General features: G+C 40.0%; 1 protein-coding gene across 2 annotated transcripts in view; it reads right to left on the reverse strand.

Annotated features, from left to right (window-relative positions):
* Positions 1-20,056, reverse strand: part of PKP2 (plakophilin 2) — a 108,651-nt gene that overhangs the window by 30,241 nt on the left and 58,354 nt on the right. For both annotated transcript variants that reach the window (XM_077953850.1, XM_015151418.3), the window contains exons 6-9: positions 19,689-19,866; positions 2,657-2,774; positions 1,365-1,529; positions 255-428 (exon numbers count right to left, since the gene is read on the reverse strand). In XM_077953850.1, the coding sequence (XP_077809976.1) occupies positions 255-428; positions 1,365-1,529; positions 2,657-2,774; positions 19,689-19,866 (635 nt within the window). The remainder of the gene's footprint in view (positions 1-254; positions 429-1,364; positions 1,530-2,656; positions 2,775-19,688; positions 19,867-20,056) is intronic.

Below are 20,056 nucleotides of genomic sequence, written 5' to 3' on the forward strand. Positions count from 1 at the left end.
CCAAAAATTGCCTCTTTTTTGCTTAAACCGGTTTGAGGCAGGATTCTGAAATCTGTAACTGAGAGTACTGACCAACAGCAGCCTGACTTGACTTCACATAAGCTGAGACTGAAACCCTCTGTAATTTCTGAGAACTGTCTTGACTAAAATAAGAAACCTTTGTCTCTTACCTCACTGTTTCGTCTCTGAAATGAATGTAGGTATGTCTACAATATCGTTATTTTAAAAAGTAGGAAATCAGGCCCAATACTCACTGGTCCACTTCCGGCAGTGAGGTTCTGGAGAGCTCCTAAGGATGCTTCCTGTGTGTAGTTGCGGACACTCTTGGCGATCAGTGACAGATACATCCTTATCACGATGGAATGCCACAGCCACTCCACACCCTTGGGGTTGCTCTTTTCCTCTGGCATCGGCATGTCCTGGTATTGCTGACCACACACAAAAGGAATCCAGAATTAATGCATGTCAGGTGACGTCTACAATTTCACACTCAAACCAGGAGACCAGAAATACTGTCTAGAAAGGCTCATAATTTGCATAAGCCCTTGAAATAGAAATTTTAAAAGCAAATACATACAATTTCTAATCACTTAACTTTTAGCCCATGATGATTATTTCTTCCTAGTAACACCCCACACCCCTAACTTGATATTTCTCCCAGTGAGAGAAAATTCAGAGAATTAAGCATAGGCCATTCTAGAATGGTTTTCAGGCTGCTGTTGAGCTAAAAGCTAAATTAGTCACAACCACCCTGCAGATAAGAAAAACAGGCCTGTTCCCTCAGTCTTGTGAAAGTGTCCAGGATCGCACCAGGGTTCTAAATTTACCAGCTGATCTCCACAAATACCATGATACTCAGAGAAGGAGGGGAGGTTACATTCTTTTAGTTTTCATATCAGTATGGAAATAAATATGTATTCCTTCCTATGAGGTTTGCTTTTAGTATGTCCAAAGTTGGTTTTCAGAATGCCCAAAGCCAAATATCAGGGCTGACTTTAATAAAAACAATTTATATACAATTAGCTATGCTGCATTAAGCTTCTTTCCTAACCTATAAGGCATAAAGCAGTATGGTTCATGGGTAGCAATGAAAATCTGGAGCCAGGCTGCCTGGGATTATATTCAATCTCTTCTACTTATTTGCTGAATTATTCCGGGAAAATTAATCTTACTGTGTCTCTGTTTCCTCACTGGTAAATGAGGGTATTAATAATACACACCTCAAAAGGTTGATGTAAGAATTAAAATAACTTAAAATAGTGCCGAGATATACCAAGTACTTAGACATACACATATACACAAACACGGAATCTCTCTCATTATCTCCCTCTCTTTCTCATTCTTTCAAAAACTTCCCAATATACCTCTTTTACTTTCCTGCTTCGACTGCCAAAACACCCAATACTTTTGTTGTTGTCAGTCTGGATATTCCGGTTTTGAATATAGATATTCTGGGAATATTTCTCTGGGAGCTCTGCCTCCAGCTGGTAGGAGAGGTTATGAAGAATGCATACACAATTCTCTGTGGCCTGAGAAAACAGGACAAGAATACTGATCGTATACATATAGACATCCTTGCAGGTGTGATATCACAGGACGCAGGCTTTAGCTCTTACAAGGTTTACCAGATGCAACTGGGTGTGCTTAAACTGCGGGATGCCTGAGGGAATCGCAATGAGTATGTCTAGAAAAGCTAATGTTATCATGAATAGTCAGGAGTGCGATGCTAAGAAGTAGAGGCTAAATTTCTTAAACAATGGAGAGTCTTTTTAGTTTACTTTCTAAAGAGTGTGTCCAGAATAACTCTATAGTTTAGATACGTAACTTACTAGCTATGCTGAATTGGAGAAGAGGAGGAGATACTGTTTATAGGAACCAACTAGGAGGCTATTGCAATAATTGGAATGAAAGATGCACAATGTAGGAAAACACTAGAAGCATCAGAGGGAAGTGGAAGAACTGAAAGCCTTTTCAGAGGTAGAAAGCACATGATTACTCAGATTTCCATCTTCTTTTGGTGGATGGTGATGATTAAGAAGGATTATAGGCCGGGTGCTGTGGCTCACGCCTTTACAGAGCAGTTTGGGAGGCCGAAGCGATGGATCACCTGAGGTCAGCAGTTCAAGACTAGGCTGGCCAACATGGCAAAACCCTGTCTCTACTGAAAATACAAAAATATATTAGCTACGCATGTTGGCGCACACCTGTAATCCCAGTTACTTGGGAGGCTGAGGCAGGAGAATTGCTTGAACCCAGGAGGTGGAGGTTGCAGTGAGCTGAGATTGTGCCACTGCACTCCAGCCTAGGCTGGGTGATGGAGCAAGACTCTGTCTCAAAAAAAAAAAAAAAAAAAAAGAAGGATTATAAACAGAAGGGGCAAGTTTGGGAATGAAAAAAGAGATACATTAAAATTCATTGCTGAACATGTAGCATTTGTGCTCTTTTCAAATATCCACATAGTGAGGTTAGACAGACAGTTAGACATTGGAGCCTGGAAAATAGAAAAGGCAATAGGTTTGAATATTTCTAACGATGTATGGAAAAATCTTAGGCTCAGCAATTGAGTCAGTGAAGAAATCCAAAACCAAGCAGCTATCTTAAGAATATTCTGAAACATCTTAGTAAGACAGAACAGGATAGTTATCTCTTGAATCACCTTGTCATCTGGCTGGTAATCTGCAATGGTTCCTCTGACATAATGGACCAGTGAGTCAATGAGTCCGTCACATCTTCTCATTGCTTTTCTCCCATCAGGGCCAGCAGAACTCATGTTTCTACCAGAAAAAAGTAAGCAAAAAACCGTAAGTCTTAGGCTGTGTATCCAACAGGCCTTTGTTTTGAAGTTTTACTTGACGCTTCTTCCAAGTGTTTGGAAACTGGCAAATATGTAAAAGTGTGACAGACTTGCCCAGTCAACAAATCACTGACTGCCTAAAGGATCAACTATGAACATACTTTCTGAATATTTCCAAACAACACGTAATCGTGTCATAAGTCTTCCGTCTACTTCACTCCAAGCACCATGATCAAAACATTATTTACTTAATCTTCGCTCCATTTTGACTGTTTTGGATATGAGGCAAATGTTTTTGTAACTAGAACGAGAGCAAATGGCACATTAGACATTATAATATACTGGATGCCAAGTCCCAATTTGCTCTAATTTTAACTCTAAGTAATTTAAAGTTGCTCTGGGCCTCAGTTTCCTCATTTGTAAAGATAGTGTGTTGGACTACATTCTTTGTGGTTTTCTAAGTTTCAGTATAAACTGTTATTGACAAATATTAAATCAGATGCTCTAAAATATGATTATTTTACCATTAAAATGGCAGAGAGATGTTACAGAAAACATGGAAGAGTCTGCAGTGTGTAAGGCTTCAGTCAAGAGTATGGCCCATGAACATCTTTACACTTCTCTATTTCTAATATGGCTAAGTCATGACACCTTTCTACAAACAGTAACTAAACCTACAATTGGAAGTTGTTTACTGAGAAATGAAACTTATCAAATACAGGAAAGTAATGCATTTGGGGATTATAGTGCAGATTCACATCATGTTTATAGTCTGGTATTATTGTTACTACCTTCCCTTAGATTAAGTTTTTCTTACTAGCATTAACTACTTAAACATATTTTTTTTTCCAAAAGTGTCAATACCTCAGTCAACAAGAATGACAAAAAAATCTGGCCTTCAGGTTTTTAAAACTTGAGAATCACCTCTATTCCCAACTTTGTTAAGAACTGTCCCTACAAAATGTATCAGATTTTTTTTTTTTTTTTTTGAGACGGAGTCTCGCTCTGTCACCAGGGCTGGAGTGCAGTGGCGCGATCTCAGCTCACTGCAACCTCCACCTCCTGGGTTCAAGCGATTCTCCTGCCTCAGCCTCCCTGAGTAGCTGGGACTACAGGTGTGCATCACTACGCCCAGCTAATTTTTGTATTTTTAGTAGAGATGGGGTTTCACCATGTTGGTTAGCCAGGATGGTCTCGATCTCTTGACATTGTGAACCACCCGCCTCAGCCTCCCAAAGTGCTGGGATTACAGGCATGAGCTACCACGTCCGGCCCAGATCAGTTTCTTTTACTGGTAGGTAGAATATCCAAAATATGTTCAGGACTTTTTGTTTACAATGTGTTAGTGTCATTCTGAACATCAAAAAGAACTGCAACTTCGAGACATTTTTGAGCCTTATTTTCCTCATCTTTAAAATAATATAGGCCAGAAGCTGTGGCTAACACCTGTAATCCCAGCATTTTGGAAGTCCAAGCCAGGAGGATTGCTTGAGCCCAGGAGTTTAAGACCAGCCTGGGCAACATGGCTAAACCCTGTCTCTATGAAAAAATACAAAAAACTAGCTAGGCATGGTGGCATGTGCCTGTAGTCCCAGCTACCTGGGAGGCTGAGGAATAAGACTGCTTGAGCCTGGAGGTTGAGGCTGCAGTGAGCCGAGATTGTGTTACTACACTCCAGCCTGGGTGACAGAGCAAGACCCTGTCTAAAAAATTAACAAAATAAAGTAATATAAGTGATTTCCAAAAGGCCTTCTGCCTCAAAATACTGCTTTCAATGTATATTTGTCAAAGAAACAAAGGTGCCTAAGCATTATATCAAGAACTAAAGGGAGCTGGGCACGGTGGCTCACGCCTGTAATCCCAGCACTTTGGGAGGCTGAGGTGGGTGGATCACGAGGTCAGGAGATTGAGACCATCCTGGCTAACATGGTGAAACCCCGTCTCTACTAAAAATACAAAACAAAAATTAGCCGGGCGTGGTGGTGGATGACTATAGTCCCAGCTACTGGGGAGGCTGAGGCAGGAGAATGGCGTGAACCCGGGAGGTGGAGCTTGCAGTGAGCTGAGATCGTACCACTGCACTCCAGCCTGGGCCACAAAGCTAGACTCTGTCTCAAAAAAAAAAAAAAAAAACAAAAACAAAAACAAAAAAAAACTAAAGGGAATGAGAGGAAGATACACAATATTATACCTTGCCTTCAGGGAGATCACATCTATAGGTTGAACTCTGGAAACTAACAAAAACCGACTGTTTTAACCCTCAAAAATGGCAATTTCATGATTCAACCTGACAGTTGAGGCGATAAGACTAACATACCTAAAACTAAGAATATACTAACAATTTAATGGCTGCTGAATTGATATAATGAAAGCTTTTAACAAAATCTCTTATGTGACTGATTCTCATTTGACACTTCTACTTCCTTATTAATTTTTACTGTACCTGAAAAACTTGGACAGTTTGTTCATTAAAAAAAAAATAATGAATGGGTTCATAAGCTGGAAATAAAACAATTTTTTTACTTAGCTTTTTTCAAAGAAATGATCATTTCAGCCAAGATCCTCTATCTACTTTGTGAGCCCTTTAAGAATCATGGGGCTTCAGAAGCTTGACAGAAACTGAAAAAGCATCTTTTCCAGTCTCCTTATTTTATACATGAAAAACTAGAAGCCAAAAGAGCTTCCGTTACTTTTCCCAGTGACAGCAAATTAGTGGTAAAGTCAGGAAAAGAGGGCTGTTCTTTATTCTGCACCCAGGGTGGCCCAGAACACAGCAAACCCCATCTAGCATTCATTCAGTCTGCAAATACCATATGTCCCCAACTACATGATGTTATCATATGTTTAAAAGCTTCCCCTTGGCCTTTTTAACCTCTAGCCAGGATAAATGGCAGTAGTTTAAAATTGCTTTGACAAATCAAAAGGTCTTTCTTCCTGGCTAAGCCCACTGCGTACCTTGCAGATGGATGACTTAGCTTTGTTTAACTCCAGGGTGTTTATTTCGGGTTGGAGTGGTAAGTCAAGTTGGCAGTACTGCCAGTTCACAAGTACTAACTGTTGTCTTGCTGTTTGGTATTATCCAGACTCTACTTGCTTGAAATGGGACTTATCAGGGGTTTCTGGCAGCCGATACTTTTGCTGACAGAAAGTGCATGGAACCCCATTGCTCCGGCATATCAAAAATAGTTCCCACCTTACTCAACTACACAGAAATATGAATGATAAGGGCAGATTATTTTATACCACTGCATCCAGGAATAGAAGTCATTAGACAGAAAGTAATTTGTTATTGTACCACCCTGAAAATAACCAATAACTATAGAAAATGATATATCCATCTTAAAATACATATTTTTTTAACAGCTAGTACTTAAGCTTGAGGGAATCAGAAAATTAACATGGCTATCCTTAGGCAGAATTGATCTTTTTTACAATGTATCTCTTGAATCATAAGAACTATTTATTGATTAGTTTCCCATACATTACCCAATCGTGGCTCAATAGAAAAATATCTCAAAACTATAAGTGAAATACACTGAAACAATGACCTTATTGAAAATTAAAAGAGAATGAGCATACAAACATGGTAGCTACTCAATAAAAAGTGCTTATTAAAGTTAACAACAGAATATATTAAAAATGTGTAATTTAGTGCCTGTCATTTGCATTTGATTAAACAATGGGTTTATTTCCCCTGGTATAATCAAGCCTAGGTCTGAGTAAATATCTGGGTACCTTTAGGAAAACTAAAACAGTATACTGTTATATACTGAAATTTAAAAACAGCTCCTTGGACTAGGGGTTGAAGGCAAGGGGCCAGAGCCTTTGGAGATGGAGAGTGAGGAAGGAGACAAACTACTCTTCACATAAAAGCAGGAATTATTTGGAGTTCTTCACCTTCACTGGTCCCAAATGGGAAGACACCAGCTTGACTTGTGGCCAGTGCTTGATATTGGGAAGAATCTCTCCAGCAATGTGACTTGTAATGGGGGAAGAAATAGAATCTGAACCTCTGTGTGTCTCTGAAATGGTCACAGAGCTTCACATATTTAGGAGGATTCAGGTGTTTTATCAGAAAGCAAATCTGTGACTTTTCACTCCCTCTAGGACCTCTTATCTCACACATTCCTGAGTGTCACAATGAAAAAGAGAAAAGAAAACATAACACCCTGGACCTTGCTAGAATGAAAAGGAAGAATGGTATGTTAATGGTTGAGATTAATGACAGTGTGACTAAATCTTAGATTCATATGGTAAACCAAAGAATGGGCAGTGACAAATGAAAAAAAAAAAAACCAGCTGCAATTTAGTGTTTGCACTAGACATTATGGTAGGCAACTTACAACTAGCATGATCTGTAATTTTCACAAAATTCCTGAAATTAGGGTACCCTAGAATTTCATTCTGGGAAATTCTGACCTGTGATTCTCATTTAAAATCAGAATTAACTGCTCTAACAGGATTGTTACAGGCTCTTCCATATAAGGTAGGATATAAGCTAGTCTGTCTGTGGCTATGTGCAGGGGTGCTGTCAAATATGCTTAATTGACCAGCATTGAAAGGAAGTTTGTTACAATCCCAGAACATCCAAACTCAGGTACAGTGTGTGGTCAGCTGGCCTGGGGAAACAACGAGCTGAAGGAGATGGTTAAAGTAAAAGGCTACAGTTAGTTTCCAGGACATGAAATGGCCAGGAACAATAATGTCTGGTGCATCTTTTCAAGACACTTCACCACCAGACAAAATAAGGAACTTTAGGAGGCAGAATTTTTGTTTTGTTTTGTTTTGTTGTTTTTGAGTTAGTCTCACTCTATTGTCCAGGCTACAATGCAGTGGCATGATCATGCCTCACTGCAGCGTCAACCTCCCGGGCTCAAGGGGTGCACTTGCCTCAGCCATCTGAGTAGCTGCGACTATAGGCATGCACCTCCAAGTCCAGCTAATTTATTTTTGTAGACAGTCTTACTATGTCGCCTAGGCTGGTCTTAAGCTCTTGGCCTCATGTGATCCTCCCACCTGGCCCTCAAAGTGCTGGGATTACAGGTGTAAGCTACTGTGCCTGGCCCAGGAATTTTTTTTTTTTTTTTTCAAAATTTTTTGAGACAAAGTCTCACTCTGTTGCCCAGGCTGGAGTGTGGTGGCACAATCACAGCTCATTGCAGCCTTAACCTCCTAGGCTGTAGGGATCTTCCCACCTCAGCCTCCTGAGTAGCTGGGACTATAGGCGCATGTCGCCATGCTCAGTGAATTTATTTTTTGTAGAGACAGGGTCTCATGGCGTTGCCCAGGCTGGTCTCAAACTCCTGGTTTCCAGGAATCCTTCTGCCTTGGCCTCCCAAAGTGCTGGGATTACAGACGTGAGCCACGGTGCCCAGCCAAAATTTTGTTTTTTAAATGGGACTATTGCTACTTGATAATGGGTATGGTTTTTACCAACACACAGTTTATGTGCATGTATCATATACAAGGCCTGGTGGCTGTGGGACCAGTCTTTTTTTTTTTTTTTTTTTTTTTTGAGACAGAGTCTTGCTGTGTTGCCCAGGCTGGAGTGCAGTGGTGAAATCTTGGCTCACTACAACATCTGCCGCCAAGTTCAACTGGTTCTCCTTCCTCAGCCTCCTGAGTAGCTGGGATCATAAGCGTGTGCCACTGTGCCCAGCTAATTTTTGTATTTTTAGTAGAGACAGGGTTTCACCATGTTGGCCAGGCTACTCTCAAACTCCTGACCTCAGGTGACCCACCTGCCTCGGCCTCCCAAAGTGCTGGGATTATAGGCGTAAACCACCGCACCTGGCCTGGGACCAGTCTTGAAGGTCTAATAATCAGCACTCTCTGAGAGAGTGATCACCTCAATGGTTTTAAAAAATTATGCACGCATCACCAACAACTATAGGCTTCCTAGTACTGTGTAATGTAAACTGTATGGTAAGACCCTAAGTGGTATCAGTCAGAAAGCCACTTGGTAGGCAAAGTTAAAGTTATTCCAAGACTAAGTAGGTACTTGACAAGACATCAGCTGATACGCAGGCATCCTTCTTCCTCTTGTTATTTAAGATTTAGGCTTGGGCTTTTGTTTAACTCCCACCTGATACATATCAAACAGTTGGGCCTTGTCTGTGATTAACTAAGAGAAGCAGCACAGTCAGCTTGTGGTTGCACATGACAAAAGGGAAGCCTCATTTGAACTGGCAAGAGGAAGAAAAACTCGATGCCAAAAGAAGGCTTGTCTGTTAACTCTGAAGTCAACATTATTTCCTGAAGGTATCAACAAACATCAGCCAAAGTCAGCTGTTCATTCTGCAAATAGAGCAACATTGGGAGGTAGGACAAGGCCCTACAACCTACACATCCTGGTCCTTTCCAGACAAGCAAAATTAATGGAACAAAGCTATGTTGTCATCTATTCTGTACCATGAAACTAGAAGGTGGTAGAGGAGAAAATCTAACCTTAAAAATCCTTTAGCTCTGGCCAGGCACAGTGGCTCACGCCTGTAATCCCAGCACTTTGGGAGGCCGAGGTGGGCAGATCACCTGAGGTCAGGAGTTCAACACTATCCTGGCCAACAAGGTGAAACCCCGTCTCCATTAAAAACAAAAAATTAGCTGGGTGTGGTAGCACATGCCTGTAATCCCAGCTACTTGGGAGGCTGAGGCAGGAGAATCGCTTGAACCCAGGAGGCAGAGGTTGCAGTGAGCTGAGATAGTGCTACTTCACTCCAGCCAGGGTGACAGAGTGAAACTCCATCTCAAAAAAAAAAAAAAAAAAAAAAATCCTTTAGCTCTGCTTTCCTCCATTTTCAGGTTTTCCAAAAGCATTCTGAATAGTTAATTCAGCCAGTAATCAACTGGCTGGCAGGCTACATTAATTTCCTCTCAATTAGCTAGAATATGTTATGTAGGACAGAATCCCAAATTCCATTGAAAATAATTCTATTAATCATAAACAGCAAACCGTAATTTTAAAAATACACCGAAGAGCTACTGCAACTTGAATAAGCATTCTTGACACATAAAGGAGATATCTGGAATGTCAGACTAGGAATAATAAAGATGTTTAAGACCTAAAGTAAAATAATATGATGCTTAGATAGTCTGTACCTTCAAGACAGGCACAGATTTTAACCACAGGATAGTGACAAAATCGTCAGTTGCTTTATCCCAATGTATCAACCCCTCACTTTTTATAATAATGAATAAAAACAATTTAGTAGTCATTTTGACTATGATGATAGTCTTACATTTTTTGGAAAAAGACCTTCAGTGTCACAAAATACAGTTCATAAAACACCAATTTGAGCTATACAGATATTTTTCTTTAAACATGAAGATGGTATTAAAAGTCTCTGATAAAGACATTCTTGTGAATTCTTTTTTTTTGCCCAAGACTCAACTCATAAGCTAACTGATTAAGAAAGCCCAGCAAAAAGAGTCCATTTGATATAATGAGTAAAAATTAATGTCCTGTTTCCTTCCCTGATTTTTCTTCCTCTGTATTGTTCCTATTCATGTATTTTCAGGCAGTCAATATTTATGCACTGATTGATAAGAATAAAGAGTTTCTTTAGCAAAGAGAAGTGTTACATAATTTCTGTAAAGTACAACTTTTAATCTGGGCCAATTTGGTAAAGAAACGAATAGGACAGTGGAAAATGTTAGTCTGAAGAACAGGGACCTTCGTAAAGGGGTCAGTTGGTTGTACATGTGCTGCTTGAGGATTTCAGTGAGACATGTACTCTTAAAAACACTGGGTTCAGGAAGACCATGGTTTACCAGGTAAGCATAGTCATATTTGTTTTGATTTTGTTTGCTTTAATAACTTAAGAACTGTTGAGATATTTCAAAATAATGGCCTAAAACCCTGAAGCTTAGTTCATAAAACAATCATTTTTAAAAATCAGGATCTTATTTACCCATTTAAATACCACTTCCACCTTTTAAATTTACTTAAAGAAAAAGTTGGCCAGGCACGGTGACTCATGCCTGTAATCCCAGCACTTTGGGAGGCTGAGGTGGGCAGATCACAAGGTTAGAAGATTGAGACCAACCTGGCCAACATGGTGAAACCCCGTCTCTACTAAAAATAAAAAATTGACTGGGCGTGGTGGCACACGCCTGTAGTCCCAGCTACTCAGGAGGCTGAGGCAGGAGAATTACTTGAACCCGAGAGGCAGAAGTTGCAGTGTGTGCCACTGCACTCTAGCCTGGCGACAGAGTGAGACACTGTCTCAAAAAAAAAAAAAAAAGATAAATTTACAAAGTAATTTAATTAATTAAACCATGTACTTGTTTGTATATCTAAAGTAACCAACGGAAAATATGGTTATGACCGGTTATGATAGTGTAACATTAGAAATATTGCCAATTCCATTATTTATGAACTTCATATTGCTTATGTTTACACATGAAACATGAAGAGTTTAAATAATCAGCCAAATAACTGAGGCTGAAGATGATGATTCAATTGTCTTTCTATTTCTGGGAAAGCCAGTCTCAGGGCTGAACTATCTAGATGCTTTCATCAAGTTTCCATTTTGTTTGCACTGTCTCATCTAGCATTACTCTTCTAGTTTTATGGTAAATTCTTCTCCAGAAGTAAATGCATTTAGATTGTGATTTTCAATAGTAAGTTCTGGCCTCTTTTGGGGGCTACATCTTACAAAAAAGAAAAATAGCTATTTGATAGTCAAGAAAATTAGATCCTGATTTACTTATCTTCTTAATTATCTGGGATTATGCACAAGGCTAGACCAAATAAGTCATGAGTATTCAGAATAAGATGTGGATAAGCAAAGGTAACTAGAATGAAAATGCATACAGGCTGAGCGCCTTGGCTCATGCCTGTAGTCCCAGTACTTTGGGAGGCTGAGGCGGGCGGATCACGAGGTCAGGAGTTTGAGACCAGCCTGGTCAGTGTGGTGAAACCCCGTCTCTACTAAAAATACAAAAACTAGTTGGACGAGGTGCCATGCGCTTGTAGTCCTAGCTACTTGGGAGGCTGAGACAGGAGAATCGCTCGAACCTGGGAGGCAGAGGTTGCAGTGGGCTGAGATTGTGCCATTGCACTCCTGCCCAGGTGACACAGCAAGATTGTCTCCAAAAAAAAAAAAAAAAAAAGAAAGAAAGAAAGAAAGAAAAGAAAATGCATAATCACGAAAATGTAGATGCAGTAAATTTCTAAAGTTTGGTACCAAGATATACATTAAAAATTATATTCAGTATGTGGTTTTTTGGTGTATATGTGCTGGAGAAGACAGTTGTAACTGAATATATTAAAAATGTACATGGAGACATTCATTTTTCAGAGAGTAGCTTGTACTGATATTCCAAAACAACTTGCCCTTAACTCTGTGACTAATTAGAAACAAGATTGATAGTTACGGCTTTTCTTTCTAAAGGTACAGTTTGCTTCCTCTGACAAGCCACTCCAGCTAGATTTCCAGTGGAAGAGACAATGAAAGTTTCTTTTAAGAATTTAAATAATTTTAAGTAATAAAATGTAATACATAAAAGGATATTATACATTCAAAACACATTTACTATAGGATGAAAGGTGGGAGAAAGTGAACTTTATGTCATTTGTAGGAGAAATGCATTACAAATTGCTTTTCGTCGTTCACCAGCATACACAGGCATAAAATGCATTGAGAAAAAAAGAATATGTTTTATAATGTGTACTGACAAATTCTGGGTAGACCTTCATAAAGCAGACTGCATCTTTATCTTAAGGTGGCAATTTTATAAGCCTTTTCTCATAAGCAGATGGTCAACAAAATACAGTAACTCAGGAAAATGACTTTTTAGGGCTTTATGAATTCAGATTTTTAATATGACTATAGTATTTAACAATGCTGGAGACAACCTAATGATAGAATGATGATCTGACGACTGAGATGGACATTCAAACACCTACTCATCCTTTAACAGTTTGACCTTCTCCAGAAAAAATTCCCAACTCCCAAGGCAAAGTGAGTGAAGCAACTCAATGCTTTGATAACAGTTTATTCATTCCTCTCTTTAATCTCTTACCAAAAGGATTGTCACGATCTCTTCAGGTGCCATTTTCCTCCACTAAACCCAGAGTTCCTCCAGGGCAAAAATAGGTCCCATTCCATTTTGAAATCTCAGAAATTTAAATAGTGGTTTGGATAGAGGAGGCCTTCAACATACTCCAGGAATAACAAAAGGGTTGGATAAGAGGGAGAATAAATGAAGACCAGTGGCAGAATCCCAAGAAGGCTGGACTAGCTGTCATTCTCAAATTTCTGATAGCTGGTTCTATAACTGTGGAAGAGTCTTGGGGACTTAATTTCTTCCCCTGAAGAATGAGGCCACTAACAGAAGCTCCCTAGATGTGTTTGGTTTTGACCTAAGTGTTTTCCAGAACTTGACTCTCACTGCTCTTAGGGCAAGTGTTTTTCCCCTTCTCTAGTCTGACAGAGCCAGCCCATTCCTCATGTCTTACACCTGCCCACTTAAGTGCCTACCTTAGCCCTGAGGCATTTTAATTTATTACCTCTAAATTGCTTCCAGTTCTTGTCCTTTAAGAGAAGAAAGAAGCTGAGGGAGGAGGAGGGGAGAAAGAAGGAAAGAAAGAAAGAGGAGGAAAGAAGCTATAAGAATAATAAGCAGAAATGATGGTAAATCTTTGGCAGCAATTTCAGACTTATCCCAGATAATAACCATTGGTTTTATTTATGCTACATTCAGAGGTTTTCCAATCAGTGATGTGGAAAATAGAGTTAATAGTCAGGTTACACCAATTCCCTAGGATGAGCCACAGTATAAATTCATACTACAAAAAAAAAAAACAGGACTCACAATAGGTGTGTGTGTGTCTAGAGGGGTATGGAATCAAAGAAGACAGCCATTGCATTTTTTTTTTTTTTTGAAGTGGAGTCTTTCTCTGTGGCCCAGGCTGGAGTGCAGTGGCGTGATTTCGGCTCACTGCAAGCTCCACCTCCTGGGTTCAAGCGATTCTCCTACCTCAGCCTCCCGAGTAGCTGGGATTACAGGTGCCCGCCACTATGCCCAGCTAATTTTTTGTATTTTTAGTAGAGATGAGGTTTCACCATGTTGGGCAGGCTGCTCTTGAACTCCTGACCTGTTGATCAGTCTGCCTCGGCCTCCCAAAGTGCTGGGATTACAGGCATGAACCACTGTGCCCGGCCTACTTTTTTGGTAATTTAAAATTCTAAGCCTATTAAATAAATATTTTGGAATTTGAAATATTTGGAAGAGCAATCTGATAATTGCAATACATATTTTAACTAAGTTATACTTCTTACTCCAAGTAAATAAAGGATGCTGTGAAAAAAAAAAAGAGATATTTTAGCAGCTTTTCTCCACTGAAGAAAGAAAAAGAAAGAGGAAAAAAAGAAAAAGAGGAAAAAAAAAGAAAAAAAAAGAAAGAAGAAGAAAACATGCTGAAGTTTCATTATACCGTCTAAGAAAACAAAGGAATTGCTTCTTCTTTGAAAAGGAGTGTTTATGGAGAAATATGCCTATACCTTAGTTACCTATGTTGTGATGTTAAAGTAATCAACTAATGGAAATTCAGTGCTAGCAGCTTGCTGATAAATGTTTAACAACCAGCTTTCTGGGGCTGTGGTAGGGGGAGACGTCTGACTTGCAGAGTTTGTCAATTTCTTTCTTTCTTTGTTTTTAGAGATGGGTCCATGTTGCCCAGGCTGGACCTCTGGGCTCAGGCAATCCTCCTGCCTCAGCCTCCCAAGTTGTTGGGACTACTGGCACACACCACTGTGCCTGGCTTGTGTTTGCCAGTTTCTTACTAAAATACTCCCATCACGGCTAGTCTCAAGCTACCAACATGGCGTCACTGAACACGGAATGATGCTGAAATGCCAAGAATCCCTCTCACTTGCCGGCTCCAACACACTGGAGTGTACAATTTATTTTCCTCTCCTATCTTGGATTTTACCAGTCATTAAGCTAGTGTAGTATGACTTAAGAAAAAAAACGGAAACTTTACGTGGGCACATGGTTATCCCTGTTGCAAAATTTGTATCACCTTTCAGTGAGTGACTTCAGTGGTGAAAAGTATGTAATTCCAAAGGGCCCTAAAGAAAGCACCGATGCCTGTGGTAAATGCTGTTGCAGGCACATGCTCATCCTAAAGACAAATGATCCGGTACATCCCCAAGGTGGCGGACCTGACAGTGCTAGTCTTTTTTGAAGGATAAATTATGCATGTTCTCTTAGAGGAGTGACCTCACTATAGAAGCTTCCGGTGGGCAGAACTGAAGTCACTGCCACAAGTTCGTTAGTTAAGCAAACATTCTACCTACAGAGCAGATTTGCTCAGCACCATTGCCACGTGCAGACCAGAAACGATCTTAACGTCAAGTCTAGTAAGTGGAGAAAGTCACTGGTGTATGCACAAGTTTTTCTCCAAAATAGACGGAAAGAATTTATTATAGTAATCTAAATCAAACACAATGCTCGAAATACTACTCAATTTAGTTCACTGTCGGCTCTGAATACATGTAGGGAGAAAATAACACCAATCAATTTGTGGCAATTAAGATATTCGGTAACATTCATGAGTTTTAAAAATGTAGCTAAGATTAACTCTTACTAGAACCAGTCAACATCTGTCTTAAAAATTTTTAAGAGTGAGCTGGAGACATAAATGAGCAACTACTTAGCAGACACCTCTATGTCCTGGAAATCAATGCTATGTGACTGCAGGTTCCATGGAGGTCTTTTCTTTTCTTTTTTTTTTTTTTTTTTTGAGACGGAGTCTCGCTCTGTCGCCCAGGCTGGAGTGCAGTGGCCGGATCTCAGCTCACTGCAAGCTCCGTCCATGGAGGTCTTTGCTTACATTCTGACTCATATCCTGAATATTCTCCTGGTGGCCTTTCTATCCATTGTGATGACATCTACCCTGAAGTTGTCTACAATGCCATCTCCTACCTTGGAAAGGTGTCTCATTTCATATACTTCATCTTTGTATCTTCTTTGATTATATGAAATGCAGTGCAGAGTTCTACATGCACAGAACTTCAAAAAGAACAACACTGAAATGCTGATACAATGCCCATAATGACAACTGAATATGCCTGTAAATTGGCAATATCTGACCCTGTGGTGTCTTGAGACTATGAAGGGCAGGGGCTTTATCCACCTAAGCACAATCTGTGGACATGTGACAAATACTAATGTATCTAGCATACTAAGACCTTCGGCTTTGAAGACAAGCTTCCCGCATTTGAATTTCAACTGTCTACTGCTAGCCATATGACTTTAGGAAAATCACTCAACCTCTTTGAGGTTGTTTCCTCATCTATAAAATGAGGAAAACCTACCTTGTAGGGGCTGCTGCTGAGAATAAACTGAGAAAAACCTCATAAGGCATTTAGAGCAGTTTCTAGAACATAACAACAATAAATGTTAGCTATTATTGTTATAAATGAGATATACAGATGAAATCGGAAGGGACAGTTTAGTAAACATATATATTATGGTACTCACTTCCCAGATTTTGGCTATATTCTGCTTTTGGAAGGTGAAATTCAAATAAGTGTTCTGGACTGTTTTGCAAACACTGTTTAAAACAGTGCTATTCTGACTAGAGTGTGTTCAGCTACTATATGTTCTGAAAAATGTGTGCCAACCAGGGCATTGCTACAACCAACCAATGTATATCTTCTACTCATCAATCGTAAGGGGAGACTACAGGAAGAGATTTGTAACTAGCATCGTTGCCTTTAGATTTTTACCTTCACAATACACCTTTCCCTGTTGATACTATCATTCTTCTTCTTCCCACAAAAATTATCATATCTCTGTCCTCCATACTAGCTAATTTTGCTTACAGAAGAAAAAAAATTAACTCCTGTTTCTCAAAGAACTAAAAATAGAATTACCATTCAATCCAGCAATCCCATTACTGGGTGTATATACAAAGGAAAATAAATTGTTCTACCGAAAAGGCACATGCGCTCGCACGTTCATCACAGCAGTTCACAATAACAAAGACATGGCTAGATGCCTATCAATAGGGGACTGGATAAGGAAAATGTGGTACACATATACCATGGAATACTACACAGCCATGAAAAAGAATGAAATCATGTCCTTTGCAGCAACATGGATGCAGCTGGAAGCCATTATTCTAAGCAAATTAATGCAGCAATAGAAAACCAAATATCACATATTCTCACTTAAAAATGGGAGCTAAACACTGGATACAAATAGATACAAAAATGGGAACAACAAACATTGGGGATTTCAAAAGCAGGGAGGGACAGAGTAGGAAAAAGAGTTCAAAATCCATCTATTGGGTACTAAGTTCACTATTTGAGTGATGGGCACATTAGAAGGCCAAACCTCGGCATCATACAATGTACCTGTGTAACAAACCTGTACGTGTACTTCCTGAATCGGAAATTTAAAAAAAAGTTAACTCCTTAATGTGATCCTCAAGATCCCCACTATCTGGCTTTAGCCTATGTTTCCAATTTCTGTTTGATTACTTTCTACCACAAACTCCACACTCTTATCAGACTCGACTATTCACCAAATTCACCATGTATTTTCATTTATTCACTCATTCATTTATTCATTTTATTCAAATACCTTGCTCACTTACTATATGCTGAAAACTTTGCTAGGTGTTAGGCATTAAAGACGGTTTTTAAATGCATAGGCTTAGCTTCTATGGCATTCACAATCTATTAATAGTAGAAAAGCTATGTAAACAACTATCATAATACAGCTATGTGACAAAATCAGTAACGGTGGTGACTTGCCTACAAATTCCCATTTGATCAACCTCAGGAACAAGCACTAGCTTTTGCTGGGGAAGCTGGAAAATGTTTCATAGAAAACATAAACTTTATCTTTGGTTTTAAATCATTAGGAGATTAAGTATTCAATAGGCAGATAATAGAAAATGTTTACCAGGCAAATACAATTAAATAAAGTCTTGATAAGAAAGTACTATGACATCTAAGGAAAAGCAAGTACTTCGGTGGGTATGAAGTATATTTGTGGGAAAAAAGGTGGTAATGAAGGTTGTGGATAGACTGAAAAGGGCTGTGTATACTGTCATGGACCAACGTGTCTTCCATTTTTGTTTGGTTCACCCAGCAAGTTCTTCCACCCTTTTCTTATGGTAATAGATCTTGCTGTCCTTGCTATAAAAGCAGGTATCTGATCCAGGCTTGGACAATCCAGGTCAAAAGTGGCTCAAATGATGTGCCCCTTTCTGAAGCCAGGCCAGGAAAAAACTTTCCCTGTGATTGGCACAATCATTTTAAGAAAGACGTGCACTTTTTTGTGTGTGTGGCTAAGCAAGGGCTGCCTATGATTAAGTTATTAAGCAGAGAAGGCTTGTTTGCATTTGCAGGAAATGAGCCCACTAGGAAAAACGAAGAGCAAGAAGAGATGAGATACAAATAGAAAAAGAGTGAGTCCCAGGAATGCTGAATTCTGTCCCAAAAAGGGAATACGGCCATGGTTCCTGGTATACTTCCTTCACTTCCTCAAGTGACCTGCAATATCTCAGCCACATGGGCCAATGAATTCCTACTTGTTTCAGTGAGTTTAAGTTTGGTCTCCACCACTTTCAATGGAAACAGTCCTAATACATCTGCCATACTAAGAACTCTGTTTTATGTGGTAAGGCAATGGGAGCCGAAGAGAAACTTTAAGACGTGAAATGTGTTTAAGCAGGTGAGCGATGGATCAAAAGTGCACTAGAAAAGCAGATTCAATGGGCAGTACAGAAGATGGATTCAAGGAAGGCCATTTAGGCACTTCTTACGCCTTTCAAGAACGTGGTCCTTTATCTTTAGAGAATTTCTGACTACCGAAATAGTCCAGCAAGGCCCAGCTCACTTGACAGCTCTTCTCTAGTGCCCTTCTGATCTCACCAGACGTCATGAATGGTCCTTTGTTCTGCATTCCCGCAGCGCTTCACTTGCACCTTTGACATCTTAGTTCGCAAACTTCAGTGTCTGTCAGAATCACCTAGAGGTTTGTTAAAACTAGACTGCTGGGCCTGACCTTGAGCATTTCTGACTCAGGAGGTCTGGGGTGGGACCTGAGAATTCTAACAGCTTCCAGGTGGTGCTGGACCTGTGGCCAGCTTTGAGAACTGCTGCTGTCTTTTATCTGTGTCCCCTGCTCCAGTAAACATTCCTTACAGATATTCTTGTTTTGTATGTTTTGAGACAGGGTCTTGCTCTGTCACTCAGGCTGGAGTGCAGTGGTGCAATCAGGGCTCACTGGAAACTCAAACCTCCTGTGCTCAAGAGATTCTCTGTCCCAGCCTCCCGAGTAGGTGGGACTACATGTCCACACCACCATGCCCAGCTAATTGTTTTCATTTTTTTGTGGAGACGGGGTCTTGCTATGTTGCCCAGGCTGGTCTTGAACTCCTGACCTCAAGTGATCCTCCTGTCTCAGCCTCCCAAAGTGCTGGGATTTCAAGTGTAAGCCACTGCACCCAGACAAGGGTTTTCTTATTCATCTTTGTATAGCCTTCAGCAGCTAACATAATGTTTTACACAAAATTGGCATTTGATATGTATTACTGTGTGATTAACTATGGAGATAAAATAAACATATTATCGTAATAAATTTTTTCAGTTACCATCCAAATAGAGTCTTTCAAAAAATCAACTGTGTAGGCCGGGCACAGTGTCTCACGCCTGTAATCCCAGCACTTTGGGAGGCTGAGGCAGGCAGATCACTGTACTCCAGCCTGGGCAACAGAGCGAGACTCTGTATATTTTTTTTTAAACAAACAAACAAACAAACAAACTGTGTAACTAGAGAAAGAACCAAAGGCAGAACATATCCTGACTTCCTTGGGGCTACCTAATTTTTGATTACATCTTCTATCAGGGCAGGGTACAGGTAGCATTACCTTAGGCATCCGGTGACGTTGTAGAATATGTCAAAATCGAGCAAACCATTTGCTTTTGGGTAGTCTCCTTCAGGCCACCCAGAAAAGGGGATGATGATATTCTCGGTCAGCGTAAGCAATGCTTCTGTTATCATGAGATTCTTGAGTTTGTCATTAGATGACAAATTCCACAGCAAACCTAGAAAAGCACAGAGTTAACATGAAGACAGTGCAGGGTGGGACCAAAATGACTGCTGGCAAGTTCCGTGAAGGCCATCAACTCCAGGGCTATGACTAGTCACAAAAAAATTTGGGGGTGGGGTGGGGCGGGCAGCCCCTTTCCCAAATGGAAGAACCCAATTAGAACTCATTAGATGGTGATGGAGGCT

The sequence above is a fragment of the Macaca mulatta genome, chromosome 11 (assembly GCF_049350105.2).
Source record: "Macaca mulatta isolate MMU2019108-1 chromosome 11, T2T-MMU8v2.0, whole genome shotgun sequence".
Classification (NCBI taxonomy): Eukaryota; Metazoa; Chordata; class Mammalia; order Primates; family Cercopithecidae; genus Macaca; species Macaca mulatta.